General features: G+C 46.4%; 2 protein-coding genes and 1 long non-coding RNA gene across 7 annotated transcripts in view; 1 reads left to right on the top strand and 2 right to left on the bottom strand.

Annotated features, from left to right (window-relative positions):
• The window catches only part of HACL1 (2-hydroxyacyl-CoA lyase 1), a 36,041-nt gene extending 31,420 nt beyond the window's left edge, over positions 1-4,621 (bottom strand). For 2 of the 5 annotated variants that reach the window (XM_069088423.1, XM_069088419.1), the window contains exons 1-3: positions 4,483-4,619; positions 4,168-4,272; positions 2,508-2,548 (exon numbers count right to left, since the gene is read on the bottom strand). In XM_069088423.1, the coding sequence (XP_068944524.1) occupies positions 2,508-2,548; positions 4,168-4,272; positions 4,483-4,566 (230 nt within the window). In that variant the 5' untranslated portion in view covers positions 4,567-4,619. Of the gene's footprint in view, positions 1-2,507; positions 2,549-4,167; positions 4,273-4,482 lie in introns of those variants that run through there. The other 3 variants (XM_069088420.1, XM_069088421.1, XM_069088424.1) reach the window with 3 other exon arrangements.
• Positions 4,622-4,771: 150 nt separating this feature from the next.
• Positions 4,772-16,452, top strand: part of BTD (biotinidase) — a 32,416-nt gene continuing 20,735 nt past the window's right edge. Inside the window, exon 1 of the mRNA XM_069088426.1 lies at positions 4,772-4,853. Within this exon, the coding sequence (XP_068944527.1) occupies positions 4,828-4,853 (26 nt within the window). The 5' untranslated portion in view covers positions 4,772-4,827. The remainder of the gene's footprint in view (positions 4,854-16,452) is intronic.
• LOC138161657 (uncharacterized) lies at positions 10,204-14,076 on the bottom strand. The gene is made up of 2 exons (XR_011168416.1): positions 13,330-14,076; positions 10,204-10,937 (listed from the first exon to the last, which is right to left on the bottom strand). It is a non-coding gene; the product is annotated as an uncharacterized lncRNA (long non-coding RNA).

Raw genomic sequence — 16,452 nt, forward strand, 5'->3', positions numbered from 1 at the left:
ACAAAGAAAGCCATGCTACACCTAGCTTCCATGAGGTTCTATCACACTGGGAATGTCACTTAAGGAGGGAAAGAACAGCAACAACAAAATGGGAGGAAGCAGTCATTCAATAAACATTCATTAAGGAGAAAGCCGTATTCAGGAAAAACAGGAGATAAGTATTAAGACAGGGAAATCGCAGTGGCTAGGTGGTGCAGTGAATAGAGCACTGGCCCTGGGGTCAGGAGGACCTGAGTTCAAATCTGGCCTCAGACATTAACACAAAAAACTAGCCTTGTGACCTTGGGCAAGTCACTTAACCCCAATTGCCCTACCTTCCCCCTCCAAAGAAAAAAAGCAAAAAAAACCCCCACCAAAACCCAAAAAAAAACAAACAAAAAAACCCAAGACAGTGAAGGCACTAGAATTGAGAAGGATTGGGGAAGGCTTCTGGTAGAAGATGTGATTTTAGTTGGGACCTAAAAGAAGCCAGAAGGAGTTGAAAAGAGACAGCATTCCAGGCATTGGGGACAGTCAGCAAGAATGCCTGGAGCCATGACATGAATTTTTTGGTTTGTGGAACTGCAAGAAGGCCTGTGATGGAAGAATACCTGTTGGGGAGTGAGATGCAAGAAGCCTGCAAAGTGAGGAGGGAGCTGGGTTATGATGGGCTTTGGATGGCAAACAGAGGCCCTTGTATTTGATCCTGCAGGCCACAGGGAGCCCCTGGAGCCTACGGAGTAAGGGGTGACATGTGACTGAGAGAGAACAGATTCCAGTCTGACTCTGAGGTTGTGAGCCTGGGAGCCAGGGAGGATGAGAATGCCCTCTACAGCAACAGGGACAAGAAGGGAGAGAAGAAGGCTTTAGGGAAAAGATAATGAACTGTCTCGGGCACATGGAGTTTAAGATGCTTATTGGACATCTAGTTCAAGATGTCTGCAAAGCAGATGGAGATTTGAGACTGGAGGTCAGCAGAGAGTCTTGGGCAGGACAGGTAGATCTGAGAATCCTAAACTAAGGGGAATTAAATCCATGGGAACTGGTGGGATTGTCCAGTGAAGGAGCTGAGAGGGAGAAGTGAGAAGAGTGCCAGACAGAACCCTAAGGGACACCTAAGTCTAGATGGTTTCCAGAAGATGGAAACTGGGGCGGTGAAAGACAGTGAAAGTTCATGAAACATTAGGAGGAGCTGAGGGATGTTTGGTTTGAAGAAGAAAATTGTTGTCAAGTGTCTGAGGGGCCATCACATAGTAGAGGAAGCCTTGCTTTGTTTAGCTCCAGAGGGCAGAAGCAAGGAGGCAAATTTAGCGTGGGCTGTCCAGAAAAGCTTCCTCACAATGAGGGTAATGCAAGGTTCCCCTCCCTGGAGGCCTTTAAGCAGAGGCCAGAAGACCAGCCACTCGCTGCGGATCAGGTATGGGTGCACTAGGTCTCCTACAAAGCCCAATTCTGTAATCTGCTGAGTTTGTAATTTATATTCTAGATTCAGTAAGAAGTTAGAGGGCCTTTGATCAGGAAATATTATAGTCATAACTGTGCCTTAGGGTAGTTGTTTTGGCAACTACATGAAAGATGAATTGGAGAGAAGCAGCTCGAGGCAGAAACATCAACTGGGAAATGATGATCCAGGCAAGAAGGGACAAGGGCCTGAACTTGGGCAGGAGCTGTGGGAGTAGAAAGAAGGAAGCAGATCCAATGATGGTGCATGACTTAGTGGCTTCTTGGAAAGGTAGACTGGTGAAGCAGAAGGGAAGAGCTGAGATGACTATGAAGTCAAAATCTTCAGGGGGGAGTCCGCTATTGTTTTATGGATGTGAAACCTTCAACTGACATGTTAAAATCATCAAGAAAATGGACAAAATTAAAACAATTACCCTTATGTACATCGATGTATAACACAATTTGTCACAGCAAACTGTTGAGTGACATGGCTGCCAGGGGTATTAGCAGAAACAGCTTGTAGGGAGGTTAGCTTCTTAGGCCTGGCTCAGTCTGCCTCCCCAGGTAAAGGGAACGACTGAGCTGTTGGACAAACAACTCCTGCATTTCTTTTTTTTTTTTTAAGCAATCGGGGTTAAGTAACTTGCTCAAGGTTACACGGCCAGTTATTTCTGGGTGTGGTGCTGAGTATCTGAGCCCAAATTTGATCCAGGTCATCCCGACACTGGAGCTGGTGCTCTTACTCGCTGAGCCACCTGGCCGCCCCTAAGCAATTGGGGTTAAGTAACTTGCTCAAGGTTACACGGCCAGGTGTTTCTGGGTGAGCGCTAAGTGTCTGTTGATCCCCAGGTCATCCCGACACTGGAGTCGGTGCTCTTACCTGCTGTGCTACCTGGCCGCCCCCTGCATTTGTTACTATTCCCAATAACTGCTTTACTCAGAGAGCTACTCCTTGGCCTCAATGTTGGCATCGTTGCCCAATTGGCACCAATTCTTCCAGACAAGTAATGTTTCTATAACAGACACAAGTTTTGATCAGTTAGCTGTGGCTACCGATGATAATAAAATAGAAATGTTTGTGTTACCTGCCTGTCAGGTATCCCACGGCTGAGGCAGCATAAGAAGCCTAAGGGAAACAACAAAGGTACTCAAACATACAGGCACCAACTCAGAGCCATCAGAACTGCAACCTGAAGAAGCGCCTATCAAATGGCCATTTCTACCGTTTCCCCACATTGTTATCCTGGGCTTGGCAGTGTGCCTGGCACACAGTAGGCTCCTAATCAATGCTGACTGTCAGACTGACTGCTATTTATTGTGAAATGAACTGTTTTTCAGTATTATGAGGCTGAAGGGCCGTTAAAAAATTTTTTTTAATAGAACACCAAAGTAGGGTATTTACACTTAAACTATGGACAAAAGCTTTCCTTGTCAAGTTAATTTCAATCTAATTTCAATTAGTAAACAAACTTTGGTCTAAGTAAATCCTGCCTACCTAGAACATGTTCACTCTGTACTCTGGGAGCACACTTCTTCAAAGTCCTGTTTCTTCTCATTTACTTTCAGGGAAAACCAGCCAAGGAAGCTTTTGTCATCCTCTTACTGCCTACAGTAATTTCAACATTGATAAATGTGCTGTTATTCCAGAAAAAAACAGAATAAGCTGAACTATGGAAATAAGGTCATACAAACAATGTTAAAGCCAAAACACTAAATACTAGCCCTAATCTTCATCAGCATTTCAATGGAGGCTGAGACATTCCAAAAGTTTCTATACACCTTTGTGTTTTTAACAATCCCTCTGAACATTTAAAAATGTATTTCAGATGAGCAAGTCTTCTACCCTTTCTCAGCCTGGGGCTGGGGGAGAATCCCATCAGGCCACACTTGGTGGGAAGCGGTGAGATCTGGGGTCAGGATTACTGGCTGTGTGGCCATGGGCACCAGAGGCTCTGCTGTCTCAACTCTCTGCCCCTAGAGAGGTTAAAGGATGTGCCTTCTGTCCTGCTCCTGGCTCCTTCCACGCCAGGCTGCTGGCACTCTGTCTCCTGCTCCCCACTGGACCGTGGGCTCCAGAGGTGACCCCTCACAGGGACCCACTTTCCAACTCTGGCTCTTTATGTGCTTTCTTCCCCATCAGAATAAGGACAGCTCAGTGCTCTGGACAGAGTGCCGAGGCTGGAGTCAGGAAGACTCTTCATGTGCTCAAATCCAGCCTCAGACACTCGCTAGCATGTGACCTGGGCAAGGTACCTCACCCTGCGTGCCTCAGTTTCCCCATTCTAAAATGAGCTGGAGGAGGAAACGGCCCAGCGCTCCAGGATCTTTGCCAAGAACACCCCAGGGAGCCGCCGAGCCTGGGGCACAGCCGAGCCCGCTGGCCCACAACCCCGTTAGAACACGTGCTCCTGGAGGGCAGGGCTGGGCTCACGGCTGGTATCTGAGCACCCGGCCCTGGGGTCCCCCACTGCAATGCCCGCAGCGCCGGCTCCCGGGGTGCTGCGGGGCACAAGGGAGGTGACAATGCGAGCAAGGGGCTGTGCAAACCTCACACACGTGCATATAAACGTCAGCTCTGGTCACTCACGGAAAAGGGACAGACGAGGCCGGGACAGTCTCAGGTCAGCAAGGGGAGGCTGGGGGCTGCCGCCCATGACCCGGCCTGACCCCGGGAGCGAGGGGCAGAGCTCCCCCATGACCTGGAGTGACCCTGAAAGTGACGCAGCTGCCCCGGCCCCTACTCACCGCCTGCTCGTTCCTCATGCCGATGTACTTGATGCCCACGGCCTGCGCGGCCACGGCGATCTCGGTCACGGGGATGCCCACGATGCCAAACATGTACTCCACGTTCTGGGGGAAAGAGGGCGGGGCGCTCACGGGGGGCGTGACCAGGGCGCGGGCCACCGGCTGGACGCCCTGGGCCTCGGTTTCCCCGTCTGTAAAAGGAGGCCCCTCCCGCTCCAAACCTAGGACCCCCGTGACCCACCCCCCACCGTGGTCTGTCACGAATTCCCGGGGGGCCGCCCGCCGGCTCGGCCCTCCGCACGTGGCCATTCTTACCTGTTTCTTCAGCGCCCGGGCGATGACCTCAGCGCCGGACACCGTCTCCCCCTCGCTGTTGTTCTTTGCTAGGTTTGAAGCCATCTTCCCTCAAGCTACCGCTCCCGCTACCAAGGGAATCTCGGGCCTTTAAATCCTCCTCCCTTCTCCAACCCTTCTCCACCAAAAGCCAACGCGCTTCTTTGTGACTGACACGAAGACCCACCAACCACTCGGGGAAGGGGCGGGGCCACGGGCAGCCCCGAAGGGAGGTCAACAGACCCTTTCTCCAATCAGAACTCAGCTTTCCTAGAGGGCAGAAGTACACGTGGGCGGGAGAGGGGGCGGAGCTGAGGGCGACGAGACATGGCTGACTTGCCGGTGCTGCACAGGTAGGCTGGTTGGGGGGCGGGATTCTTGGCACGTACGCGTACCCGCGGACAATCTCCGGAGTCGGCCCCTGCCTCGCTCCTGCCGGGTGCTGTGCAAGGAGGGCGCACATGCCCGGAGGGAGGGAGAGGAACCTATCGGCCTCCCCCAACCGTCAGCCTCCGAGGCCCCGCCTGGCTCCGCCCTTTTCCCCTCCTCCCGGCCCGGCCCAGCCTCGAAGGCCCGCCCCACTTGCCTGTCTATTGCGTAATTTCGCCAATGGGAATCCGCCTTGCGGTCCTGCCCACCTCCTCCCTTGGCGAGCGCCTCAAGGTTGGCCTGGAGCTCGGTGCCCCCCTGCCGCTAGGGGGAGCTGTTAATAGGAGCAGGACCTGAGTGAGAACTCTGCTGTTACTTTGTGGCTGGGTGACTCTGGCAAGGTCACTGAGCCTCTCGTTTGCCTGAAGTGGCTAATAAAGGCACCTCCCCCCAGGGTTGTTATAAAAAGCGCTTTGCAAACCTTGCAGCTATATGTAAACAATGCCATGATAGCGTGCATTTATATAGCACCTACTGTGTACCAGGCACTGTGCCGATTTATGAAAAAAACTGGTTCACTCAGTTATAACTACAGACATTTATGCAGCGCTTACTGTGTACCAGGTGCCATGCTAATTTGTGAAGACACCATAGTTTACCCAGTTATAATAATAATAATAATAACGGTGATGATAATAGCTAGCATTTATATTGTGCTTACTGGGTACCTGGTGCTGTGCTCATTTATGAAGAAACTTTTCACCCAGTTATAACCACAGCCCCTAGCATTTATGTAGCGCCTAAGTTTACAAAGCACTTTCCACAACAGGATCCCATTGGATCTGCATGACAGTGCTGGGAGGTCAGCGCCCTTATTAGCACCCTTTCGTTGTTGTTATTTAGTCATTTTTCCATTATGCCCAACTCTGTGACCCTATTTGCGATTTTCTTGGCAAAGATCCTGGAGTGTTTGCCATTTCCTTTTCCAGCTGAGGAAACTGAGGCAAACAGGGTGAAGTGACTTGTCCAGGGTCACACAGCTAGGAAATGTCTGGTCTGCATTTGAACTTGGGTCTTCCTGACTCCAGGCCTGGAGTTGGTACAGTGCCTGTTTTAGTTGTGAGGAAACTTACACCTCTTCTAATAGCAAAACCATGGTCAGATCAACAAATTTATTAAGTGCTTCCTGCATGCTCAGCACTGGGGTTTCAAAGAAAGGCAAAAGGCAGTCCCAGCTCTCAGGGAGCTCCCATTCTGGTGGGGGAGAAGATTTGCAAAATGGGAGAGCATCAGCAGAGGGAAGGCAGCAGCGCTCAGGGTCTGGGCCATGGGCTCTTGTGGAGGGAAGAGTCTCAGGTGAAGAGGGTGGCAATTCTGGGGATAGAGGATGTGCCTGGAGTCGGGAGATGGGAGGCAGAAGGATGGTTGGGAGGGACCAGGCCCCGAAGGGCCTTCACAGTCCAACAGAAGCCCAATAGGAACCAAAAAGCTTTTTTGAAACACCCATTTCACAGATGGGGAAACGGATGCCCAGAGAGGTTGTGACCCATGACCACACAGGTCATGACTAGTCATTGTGACCTTGAACAGAAATTCCAGTGGAGATGGAAGCATGGAGGCTTTCCTAACTTCAGCTTAGCAGGCATCCCCAGGGAAACGATTCTGGGCTGCTTGGGTCAGATCACCCATCAACAAGTTTGAGAAGAACGGGGCTGAGTTTGCTTCAACAACCTCTGACCTAAAACTGGTTTTCCACTCCTGGTACAAAGTTCCCTTGCTTGGTCAGGCATCCTACTGATGATTCACAGAACTGTCCAGAGTTCTTGTTAGTCTGAGATAAGAACAGCTGAGTTTTACTAATTTCACATCATGGAAGATGGACAAAGGCTGTGTTGGATTTTTTCCTGGATATCCCCAGCACTTAGCATGCTCCCTGAACCAAAGTAAACCCTTAATAACTGTTTGTTATTGTGATATCCATCATTGCAGAAGTCTAAAGGAATATTCTATCATTTTTAAGGTTTCTGCAGAGAATATTACCAGCATTTCTTTACCACTACTTTTGGGGCTAAGTTCTAGGGTATTTTTTTTTTCATTCTAAATTATGAAAGTCTCTTCCTCTCAGACTACAGTATTCATTCAGTTCATTCATCAGAATGTGGTAGGTAGGGAATGACATGCACACTAAATAGGGTATCTCACCCTACAGGAGAGTAGGAAGGAAGGGGATGAGAAGGGGGATGATGGAGGGGAGGGCAGCAGGCTGGGGGGGAGGGAAGTTGGAAGCACCAACTTTTGAGAAAGGACAGGATCAAAGTAGAAAATAGAACAAGTGGGGGGTAGGATAGGATGGAGGGAAATATAGTCAGTCTTTCACATTATATCCACTATGGAAATGCTTTGCGTAGCTACACATGTACAACCTATGTTGAATTGCTTATCTTCCCAGTAAGGGTGCGTGATGAGGGAGGAGGGGAAAGAATCTGGAATTCAAAGTTTTAAAATCAAATGTTTAAAATGTATATATACTATTATTAATACTATTTTACATGTAATTGGGAAATAAGATATACAGGCACTGGGGCAATAGAGATCCACCACGCCCTACTGGAAAAGTTGAAAGGGGGTATGGGAGAAGATATGGAGAGAGCATATTGGAGGAGGGGATATCCAATGGGATCGTTATTTTGGGGCAGTGGGTAGAGGAAAAAATGAGGAGAAAATTAGTAACTCAAAATTTTGCAGAAATGAATGATGTAAACTAGAAGTTAATAAAGCATTTTGTTAACAAAAAAAAAAAAGACCGTGGTAGGTAGGGCAGGCTCTCCTTTGTCAGGTTTGGGGAATATTTGATGAGAATTTATTTGAATTTCAGTTCTGTGCTTTCTCTCTGGAAAGAGTGCAGAGAAACTTGAAATGCCTTCTGGATTGGAGAAACCATTTCGGTTTAGTTTATTGTTGTTCAGACCGTCAGTCGTGTCCAGCTTTTTGTGGCCCGTGGTCCATAGCATGTTAGTACTGTCCTTGGGGTTTTCTTTGCCATTTCCTTCTCTAGTGGATTAAGGCAAAAAGGAGTTAAGTGACTTGCCCAGGGTCACTCAGCTAGTAAATGTCTGAGGCTGGATTTGAGCTCAAGTCTTCCTAATTTCAGATCCAGTGTCTCTCTACCAGACCACCTAGATGCTCCTTAGTTAGTTGATTTTTTGTTGTTGTTTTTTTCAGTTTAGTTTTTCACTCATTTTTCAGTCATATCTGATTCTTCATGACCCCCTTTGGAATTTTCTTGGCAAAGATTCTGGAGTGACTTGCCATTTCCTTCTCTGGCTCATTTGACAGATGAGGAAACAGAGGCAGGCAGGGTGAATTGACTTGCTCAGGGTCACACAGCTAGGAAGTGTCTGAAGCAGGATTTGAATTCAGGAAGAGGAGTCTGACTCCAGACCCAGTGCTCTGTGCACTCTGGCACCCCCTCGCAGCCTTTGGTTTAGTTTTTTAAAAGATTTTATTGCTCTAGGTCAGTGGTGCCTTTAGGGCCTCCTTCCACTCAGATTGACACATGACCTTGGGCCTTCTACAGTTCCCACTTGGGCCAATTTGCTCCTCATTAGGTAAGCTGGGACTATTGTATTAATGCTGGGTGTAGGGTGGATCCTGGTGCATCTCAAGAGGCCTCTCCAGGCTTGGCCCCTCTGGATGCATCACCATGACCTGCCATTTTGGTGGTGACTGATGCACTAGGAATTCTTAGCTATTCAAAGAATATTAGCAACAAAATCCTTCCACCTCTTCAGAGAGCGTCTACACCTCTCTGCTCTTTGGAGAGTAGAGCTCTCAAGTGGCCTAAAAAACTGAGGGTGACTTGGGCCCCCATGGCATTGGAGTGCTATGAGACAGACCTCAGTTTTTATTTGGGCTCTTCCGTTTATTTTTTGTGTGACCTTGGGTAAGTCCGTTCTCTAAAATGTAATTTAGCTCATCTAAAACCAGTTGGTTGAGCTAGATAATCAAGATTATGTCAAATTGTCATTCCATGACTTTTTTTTAAAAACCAGTAGGATTATTAACCCCACTCTTAATTCCAATATTGAAAACTACTGAATAGCAGGTTAAGAACTTTAATGGTCACATCTAATACATGTGATGGGAAAAGATCTTTAAAGGTTTGAAGAAAATTTCAGGGATGAGGGAAGCATGAATTTTTGGTGTGAAATTTGTGTTGTGTAGGACAATGGCACTAATCTCAAACAGAAACAGGGGCTGGTGAACTGCACACAGGGATCCCAGTGGGTGGCGCATTGACTTAGAAAACCACAAGTGTGTCTGTAGCCCTGTTTTTGTTAATACATCAGTAAGTTAAAATCAGAAAGGAACCGCTACATTGTAACCTGGTTTGGAAGCGCTGGGGCCTCGTGGGCTGCTGACGCCGCTGGTGTAGTGGACAGGCTCCTTAACCTGGAGTGAGGAAGACCTGAGGTCAATCGCTGCCTAATAATAACAGCAATCATAATAACTTAATAAGATTTATGTGGCACCTACTGTATGCCAGACACCATGCCAAGTACTTTTAAGTTATTATTTCTTTTGAACCTCTCAATATCTCTGGGGGTAGGTGCTATTGTTATCCCCATTTTACAGATATGAAAAGTGAGGCAAACAGATGGGAAGTGATTTGTGCAGTCACTGCATTCAGTGACTGAGGCAGGATTCAAACTCAGGGTCCAGCATCTATCCATTGTAGCACCCAGCTGCATCTCAGACAGATGTGTGACCGCAAGTTTACGTCCCCCTGGCGGGCTACAGTAAGAAACATGAGATAATGTCACCCATATCTCTCCCCTGTACTTTGTTCTCCTATCTTGGGCTCCCTGCTGGACAGTTCTCTACAGTATGTCCCAATATCACCTCAAATTCTACATGTTGGACACCTGCTGCATTATCTCCCCCCTAAACCTGTGCTTCTTTATACAGAAATACCACCGGGTTCTGTGTGTCACAGGAGCCGCTAACCACTCTCAAAACCCTCCCCTGTTCCTCTCCATTCACATTGACACCACTTCCCTTCAGGCTTTTATCTCCACTCCCTTGGGTTAGTGTCCTAATCTCAAATCAGATGAGACAGTCTTTGTAAAGTACTTAGCAGAGGGCCTGGCATGTAGTAGGTGCTATATAAATGTTAGCTATTACTGCTGCTGCTGCTGCTACTATTACTACTGTTAGTTACTACTGCTACTGATGAGGGATAGCTCCCAATAGGTTCAGCAGGAACTCTGATCTTATCAAAGACCAGAAAACCTGCAATAGCATCTGGAAAGAATTCGAGGTCTCAGGCTTAACTGGAGTGAGAGTTGTAGAAGTTTATTGTTACGCTTCATAGAAGCGGGCATGAGTCCTTAGGGGACCTGCAGGTGAGAGGGGTACAGGCTTTTACTTTTAAAGGGTAGGGCTGCCATTGTCAGGGCTGACCAGACAGAAGGGACCTCAGTGCATAGATAAAGGTTAGAGCTGACTGAGAGGAACTTGTGACTTTAGTGCATAGATAGTTTAGATGAGATTTGGGCCAGACTGGAGGAGACATGAGGCAAGAACAAAGGAGTATTTGGGCCCGACCAGAGGAGACATGAAGAGATTAAGTAAGAACAAAGGAGTCACAAGTTGTTGCCTAGGCTGAGTTCGAATGGGGGAAGGGGCAGAGTTTGAGTCTGGGAAAGGGATTTTACAGATTACAATTTTACAATACAACTTGAAGTTACAATTGTACAAACTGGTTTTTCAAATTGGTTTCATAAATTGATTTAGACCCCAGGTACCCCATCATTCCCCCCTTAAACAGATGACACCCGAATTCATTTGGGGGCACAGGATGATGGTCTCAGCTTCCCGAGCTGCTTCCCTCTGGGGAGGGGTGTAGAGCTGTCCCTGCCTCTCAGGGTATCATCATTCAAGGGGTGGGGTCCGTGGCCAATGTCCGGAATTTGGCCAATGCCAGGTCCAAGGGGTGATGGGTAGCGACTTCGGGCAATGGTTGTTGCTCAGCCTGTGCAGTCGTCTGCAAATGGAATGCACTGAGCCTAGAAGAGACAAACTTAGCAAGGAGGTTAAGCAGACAAGGACTATGATTAGGAGTGGGACCAGGAAAGGGGCCAATATTGGGAAAATCCAGGACCACCATGAGGAAGAGGAGGAGCCTGGTGCACTAAGGGCTTCATGAATTTCTTCCATCCAATTGGCCTTTTCCAGTATATTTTTGGTGCAGAGTTCTACCTGTCAAGAATTATTGATATACATGCAGCAGAAGGTGTTAGCTAGGGCACAAATACCCCCACAAGAGGCCAGCAGATAATCTAAGGCTATGATTGAAGAACATTGTCCCCAAAACCCCATTTAACTCGTTTTAAAGGAGAAGTACTGGGCTTAGAGATGTTATAGTCAGAGGGGGGTGTGAGAAATCCCAGGGAGCACATACCTCGTCCCCAGAATTCACACCCTCTAACCCACCCATCCCACAAAGAAAGGAATATCCTTGGGGAGCACAAATGGGGCCCGTTCGTTGTAGGCCTTGAACATGGAGGCTCCATGGGCCAGTTAGATTGCATGACAATGTTCCCGGCAGAGGAATCACCTGCAAGTGAAAGGTGCTGAGCCTAAAAGACACAAATCTAGCAAAAAGATTAAACAAACAAGGGCCAAAAAGGAGTAAGAGAAAATTGACCAGAAGTGGGGTGAGTATGGGCTAGTATAATCCATTACTCAGACTATTTCACTGTCCTTTATATTTTCCCATAGACAAGATACTTCATAAGTGTTATTTTTTTTTTAAGCAATAGGGGTTAAGTAACTTGCTCAAGGTTACATGGCCAGTTATTTCTGGGTGTGGTGCTAAGTATCTGAGCCCGGATTTGATCCCCAGGTCATCCCGACACTGGAGCTGGTGCTCTTACTCGCTGTGCCACCTGGCCGCCCCTAAGCAATTGGGGTTAAGTAACTTGCTCAAGGTTACACAGCCAGGTGTTTCTGGGTGGGTGCTAAGTGTCTGAGCCCAGATTTGATCCCCAGGTTATCTCAACATTGGATCCAGTGCTCTTACTCACTGTGCTACCTGGCTGCCCCCAGTGTTTATTCTTTTACTAACATGATTATACTACCTTTAACAAAAGAGGTTCCTGACTTGAACCTCACAGCTAGATAGTAGACATACATAATATTAGATTTTCCAGTAAGCTAACACGAAAGAGCTCACATTTTTTACCGACTCCTTGCTCTGATCATAGAAACCTGCTATATAAGGAAAAAACAGGGACCTGTGACATTCCAAATATGACAGGATAAAACATCCTTGATTCTGTTTAAATTCAGGTTAGTTACAGATATCCAACCAGGCAGCATCCATTCCACCTCAAAGCTGGACTCAGGAATAGGTGGGGAACATTCCTTTTCAAAGGAACCCCATGGGTAAACTGAGCCAGGAGGGATCCCATCCCAGACAGAGGCTAAGATTGTCCCTCCAGCCTTTACCAAATGCAGACTTCAACCTGTCCACAGTACAGGCTCTGAGTAGCTTGTGGCATTTTCTCTCAGATACTGATTTAATGCAGATAACTATACCCAAATTCAAACTCAAAATAAAATTTAGTTATGGTCCCAAATGCCTTTTACCTTAAACAACAAGCCTCAACAATCACAGCTTAGAGCCAGTTATAATTATTTCTATTTTCATGGAGCTGTAATAAGCAATAAAGATTTATCAGGTAAGCCAATTTATAGAAATCCTTTTTAATCCTTGCAACTTCTTAGCAAGTTAGCTTCATTTGAAAAAACTACATGACTGAAATAAAACAGTTCTTTTTGCAATGACCTTGCTTAACAGAGATAGTTTCCAGGGGATTTGGAATGATGCCCTTGTTTAGCCAATTCTCATACAAGCAGGAGGACTATTCTGAATGGGCAGAACTAGTCAGAATAAAGTTGTCAAAGTTTTAGGTTTTAGCATTAAAACAGTAGCCCAATAACTTAGTTAACAGTCTTACAATTTTAAACAATCTTGACTGAAACTTCCTTTTTAAACAAAGACAGACTTGGAAACTTAAGATTTTCCCAAATTACAATACTAAGCTTAAGATTTTCCCAAATATCAGCAGTATTATTACTACTTGTTTGTATCTCAAATGTAAGAGCTTTAAACCATCAGATATTATAACATAAAAAATCCAATTCACATGAAATAAACATTTTAACATAAGGTTAGCAGAACTGATAAAGTAACATAGCTAGTTTTACACAACTTTTTCTCCATCTTTTAGTTTCAACAAAATTCAGATTGAAAACTGCTTTTTGTCACTCAATTTTTACAGTATAAGAGGATTTTACAATTTAGAGATACCATAATAAAACAATGACATTATGACATTAATTGCATTTCCAATTCATCACATACCAAAATTATTGATAGAAAATTTGGCTTACCAAGTGCAGAGGCTTTTCTCCTCTCCCCACAGTTGCAGAGCTTGGTTGTGGACCCAGGGGTTTGAAAGGAGAGAGGGTCATCTGCATGCCCCAGGGGCCCAGGGCTGTTGCCAGTGGGGCCCTCGATATAGCTGCTATGCCTCCCCCTCAAATATTTTTAGCTGTTCTAACTTTTACTCCAATAAATTTTATGTGTCCACTCAAGTGATAGCTTTGACTTCTCCAGCAAGGGGAGGGGGACTGGCGCCTACTCCCTTATCCCAGTTCTAGAGAACCCAAAAACCTCACCTTTCATATCAAATTTTAGAAAATATTCCAATTTGCCTAAATGCCAAATGGTAAAATGAATTCTGACTTTTCTTTAGCATCAAATTAGGAGTGACACTTTTAAAAAATGACCAGAATGCTTTCAGTTGCCTTTAAGTTGCATTCTGTTACACAAAACTTTCCTCTTTCAGGTGAGGCAGGAAATAGTTAAATGTTAGTCTGCCTGCCTCTTTGTTCTGAGGGAGAAGATTCCCTCCCTTTCTTATCGCCTTCTCCTCAGTCCACTTGGCCAGGGTGGAATGAAGAGAAGATTTTCAAACTTTTAAATATCTTAAAACTTCTGTTCACAAACAAGATAGTATTTTGCTCTCCTTCTCTCCCTCTCCAGCCTGCATTCGGCAGCAGGGGAAAGGAGGAGGAGGGAAAGAGATATCAGCATTTCAAAGGAATGTCCCTGCAGTCCAGCTGCAGTTTAAAGCTTAGAGATGTCAGATTACTCACACACAGTCTTTCACAGAAAGAGAGAGAGGAGAGAGAGAGAGATAGCTAAGCTTTAAACTGCAGCTGGACTGCAGGGACATTCCTTTGAAATGCTGATATCTCTTTCCCTCCTCCTCCTTTCCCCTGCTGCCGAATGCAGGCTGGAGAGGGAGAGAAGGAGAGAAGCTGACAGGAAGGTTCAAAAGCTCACAGAGGATTTCTGAAACCCTTGGCACAAATCACATTTTCTTGGCCCTCAAATAGATGCCAATTGGGGCCAGGTAAGATTGCTTTGATGTAGCCTAGGCACAGACCCCCAAGTGTAGGGGGAAGTTGGCCCATCCTTTCTACTTGAGGTCTTGAAGACCGAGTGTTTTTCAGTTGTACAAAAGATATTCCAGAGGTGAGTCCTGCCTCTATGGCCCAGGAGCACAAGCTCAGCGTGGAACACTGGCCTGTGGGGCCCCAGCACGCAGAAGTGCTCTGTAGGTACTTGAGCTGGGGAAGCCCAAGGCTGAGCAGAGCCCATGGCTGTACCTGGGATATGGAGTGAGACTGACCCATTAGCTTTTTGGAGGGGGGAAAGCAGGACAATTGGGACCTGCCCAGGGTCACACAGCTAGTACACCACCTAGCTGCCAAAAGTCACTTGTAGTCATTGCTTTTCCGTGACATCGCACGAGAAAAAGCCTTGCCTAAAAAAACATATATGTATATTTTTTTACACACGGAGACATTTGTCCCTGGACAGGGTGTCCCCCATCCATGTGGGATGTGTCCCAGGTCTATTAAAAAATAGACCGGATTCCTGTCCCAGACCGGAATCTTCCAATCAAGCCTTCCTAGGTGCTTGAATGAACCCGACGTACAAGCCGAGAGGGAAGGGGTAAAGGGAGTTTACCAGAACTCCAAGAAAGCTTGAGACCACAGACTTATCCTGGCTGGCTCGCCAAAATGATGAGGGATAGCTCCCAATAGGTTCAGCAGGAACTCGGATCTTATCTAAAACCAGAAAACCTGCAGTAGTGTCTGGAAAGAATTCAAGGTCTCAGGCTTAATTGGAGTGAGAGTTGTAGAAGTTTATTTTTACACTTCATAGAAGCGGGCATGAGTCCTTAGGGGACCTGCAAGTGAGAGGGGTACAGGCTTTTACTTTTAAAAGGTAGGGCTGCCATTGTCAGGGCTGACCAGACAGAAGGGACCTCAGTGCATGGATAAAGGTTAGAGCTGACCGAGAGGAACTTATGACTTTAGCACATAGATAGTTTAGATGATATTTGGGCCAGACAGGAGGAGACATGAAGAGATTCAGAAAGAACAAAGGAGTCACAAGGTGTTGCCTAGGCCGAGTGTAAGTGCGCATAGGGGGAAGGGGCAGAGTTTGAGGCTGGGAAAGGGATTTTACAGATTACAATTTTACAATACAAATTGAAGTTACAATTGTACAAACTGGTTTTACAAATTGGTTTTACAAATTGATTTAAACCCCAGGTACCCCATCACTACTACTATTATTACTACTATTGCTGCTGCTGCTACTACTACTATTACTACTACTACTTCTGCTGCTACTGCTACTATTACTACTGTTAGTTACTCCTGCTACTATTGCTGCTGCTACTATTATTACTACTACTTATTGCTGCTATTGCTGTTACTACTCCTGCTGCTACTGCTACCATTGCTTCCCCCCTTCCAGCTACTGCCGCTACTACTACTGGTCTCATACTTGACCTCTTTGTGTTTAGGCTTTTCTTTCTCTAATTCATCCTTCACACAGCTGCCACAATAATCTTCTTTCTGCATAAATCTGACCAGCTCATTGCTCAGCTCGACAACTTTCCATGACTTCTATTTGCTTTTAGGATAAAACACAGACTTCTCAGTGGCATACTTTGCAACCAAGCCTCAGTTGACCTTTCTGTTCTCATTCTGGATGACTTCCCTTCACACACTTAACCTTCCAAGCAATCTGGATTTTGTTTTCTCGGGCCCCCCCCTTCTTTCTCTCTTTGTGTACTTGTGTAGGCCATAGAATACTGATTTGTTCTGAATGATTGCTTCCATTCTGATTAAAGTCCTTGGGGGATACAGACTTAAGCCTTCGGATTTGCTTGGGAGACACAGACAACCCCAGCACCAGTACTCAAAGGGGCGGCACAAAGGGTAGAGGGAAAATTTGTTGTTCCCTAACTACTGGTGTCTTCCTTTTTGACTTTAACCATGCCCAAGAGAAAAAAAAACCCTTCATTAGAGCCTCCTACCTCATCAAGCTCTCATCCTTTCTCAGCCAAACTCCTAGCAAAAGCTGTCTAGACCTGCTGCTTCTACTCAGCTCACTTCTTAACCCTTTGCAGTATGGCTTCTGACCTTCCA

Source organism: Petaurus breviceps, unplaced genomic scaffold (assembly GCF_028583685.1).
Source record: "Petaurus breviceps papuanus isolate PSGF00001 unplaced genomic scaffold, PetGlider_PUasm1.0 185, whole genome shotgun sequence".
Lineage (NCBI taxonomy): Eukaryota > Metazoa > Chordata > Mammalia > Diprotodontia > Petauridae > Petaurus > Petaurus breviceps.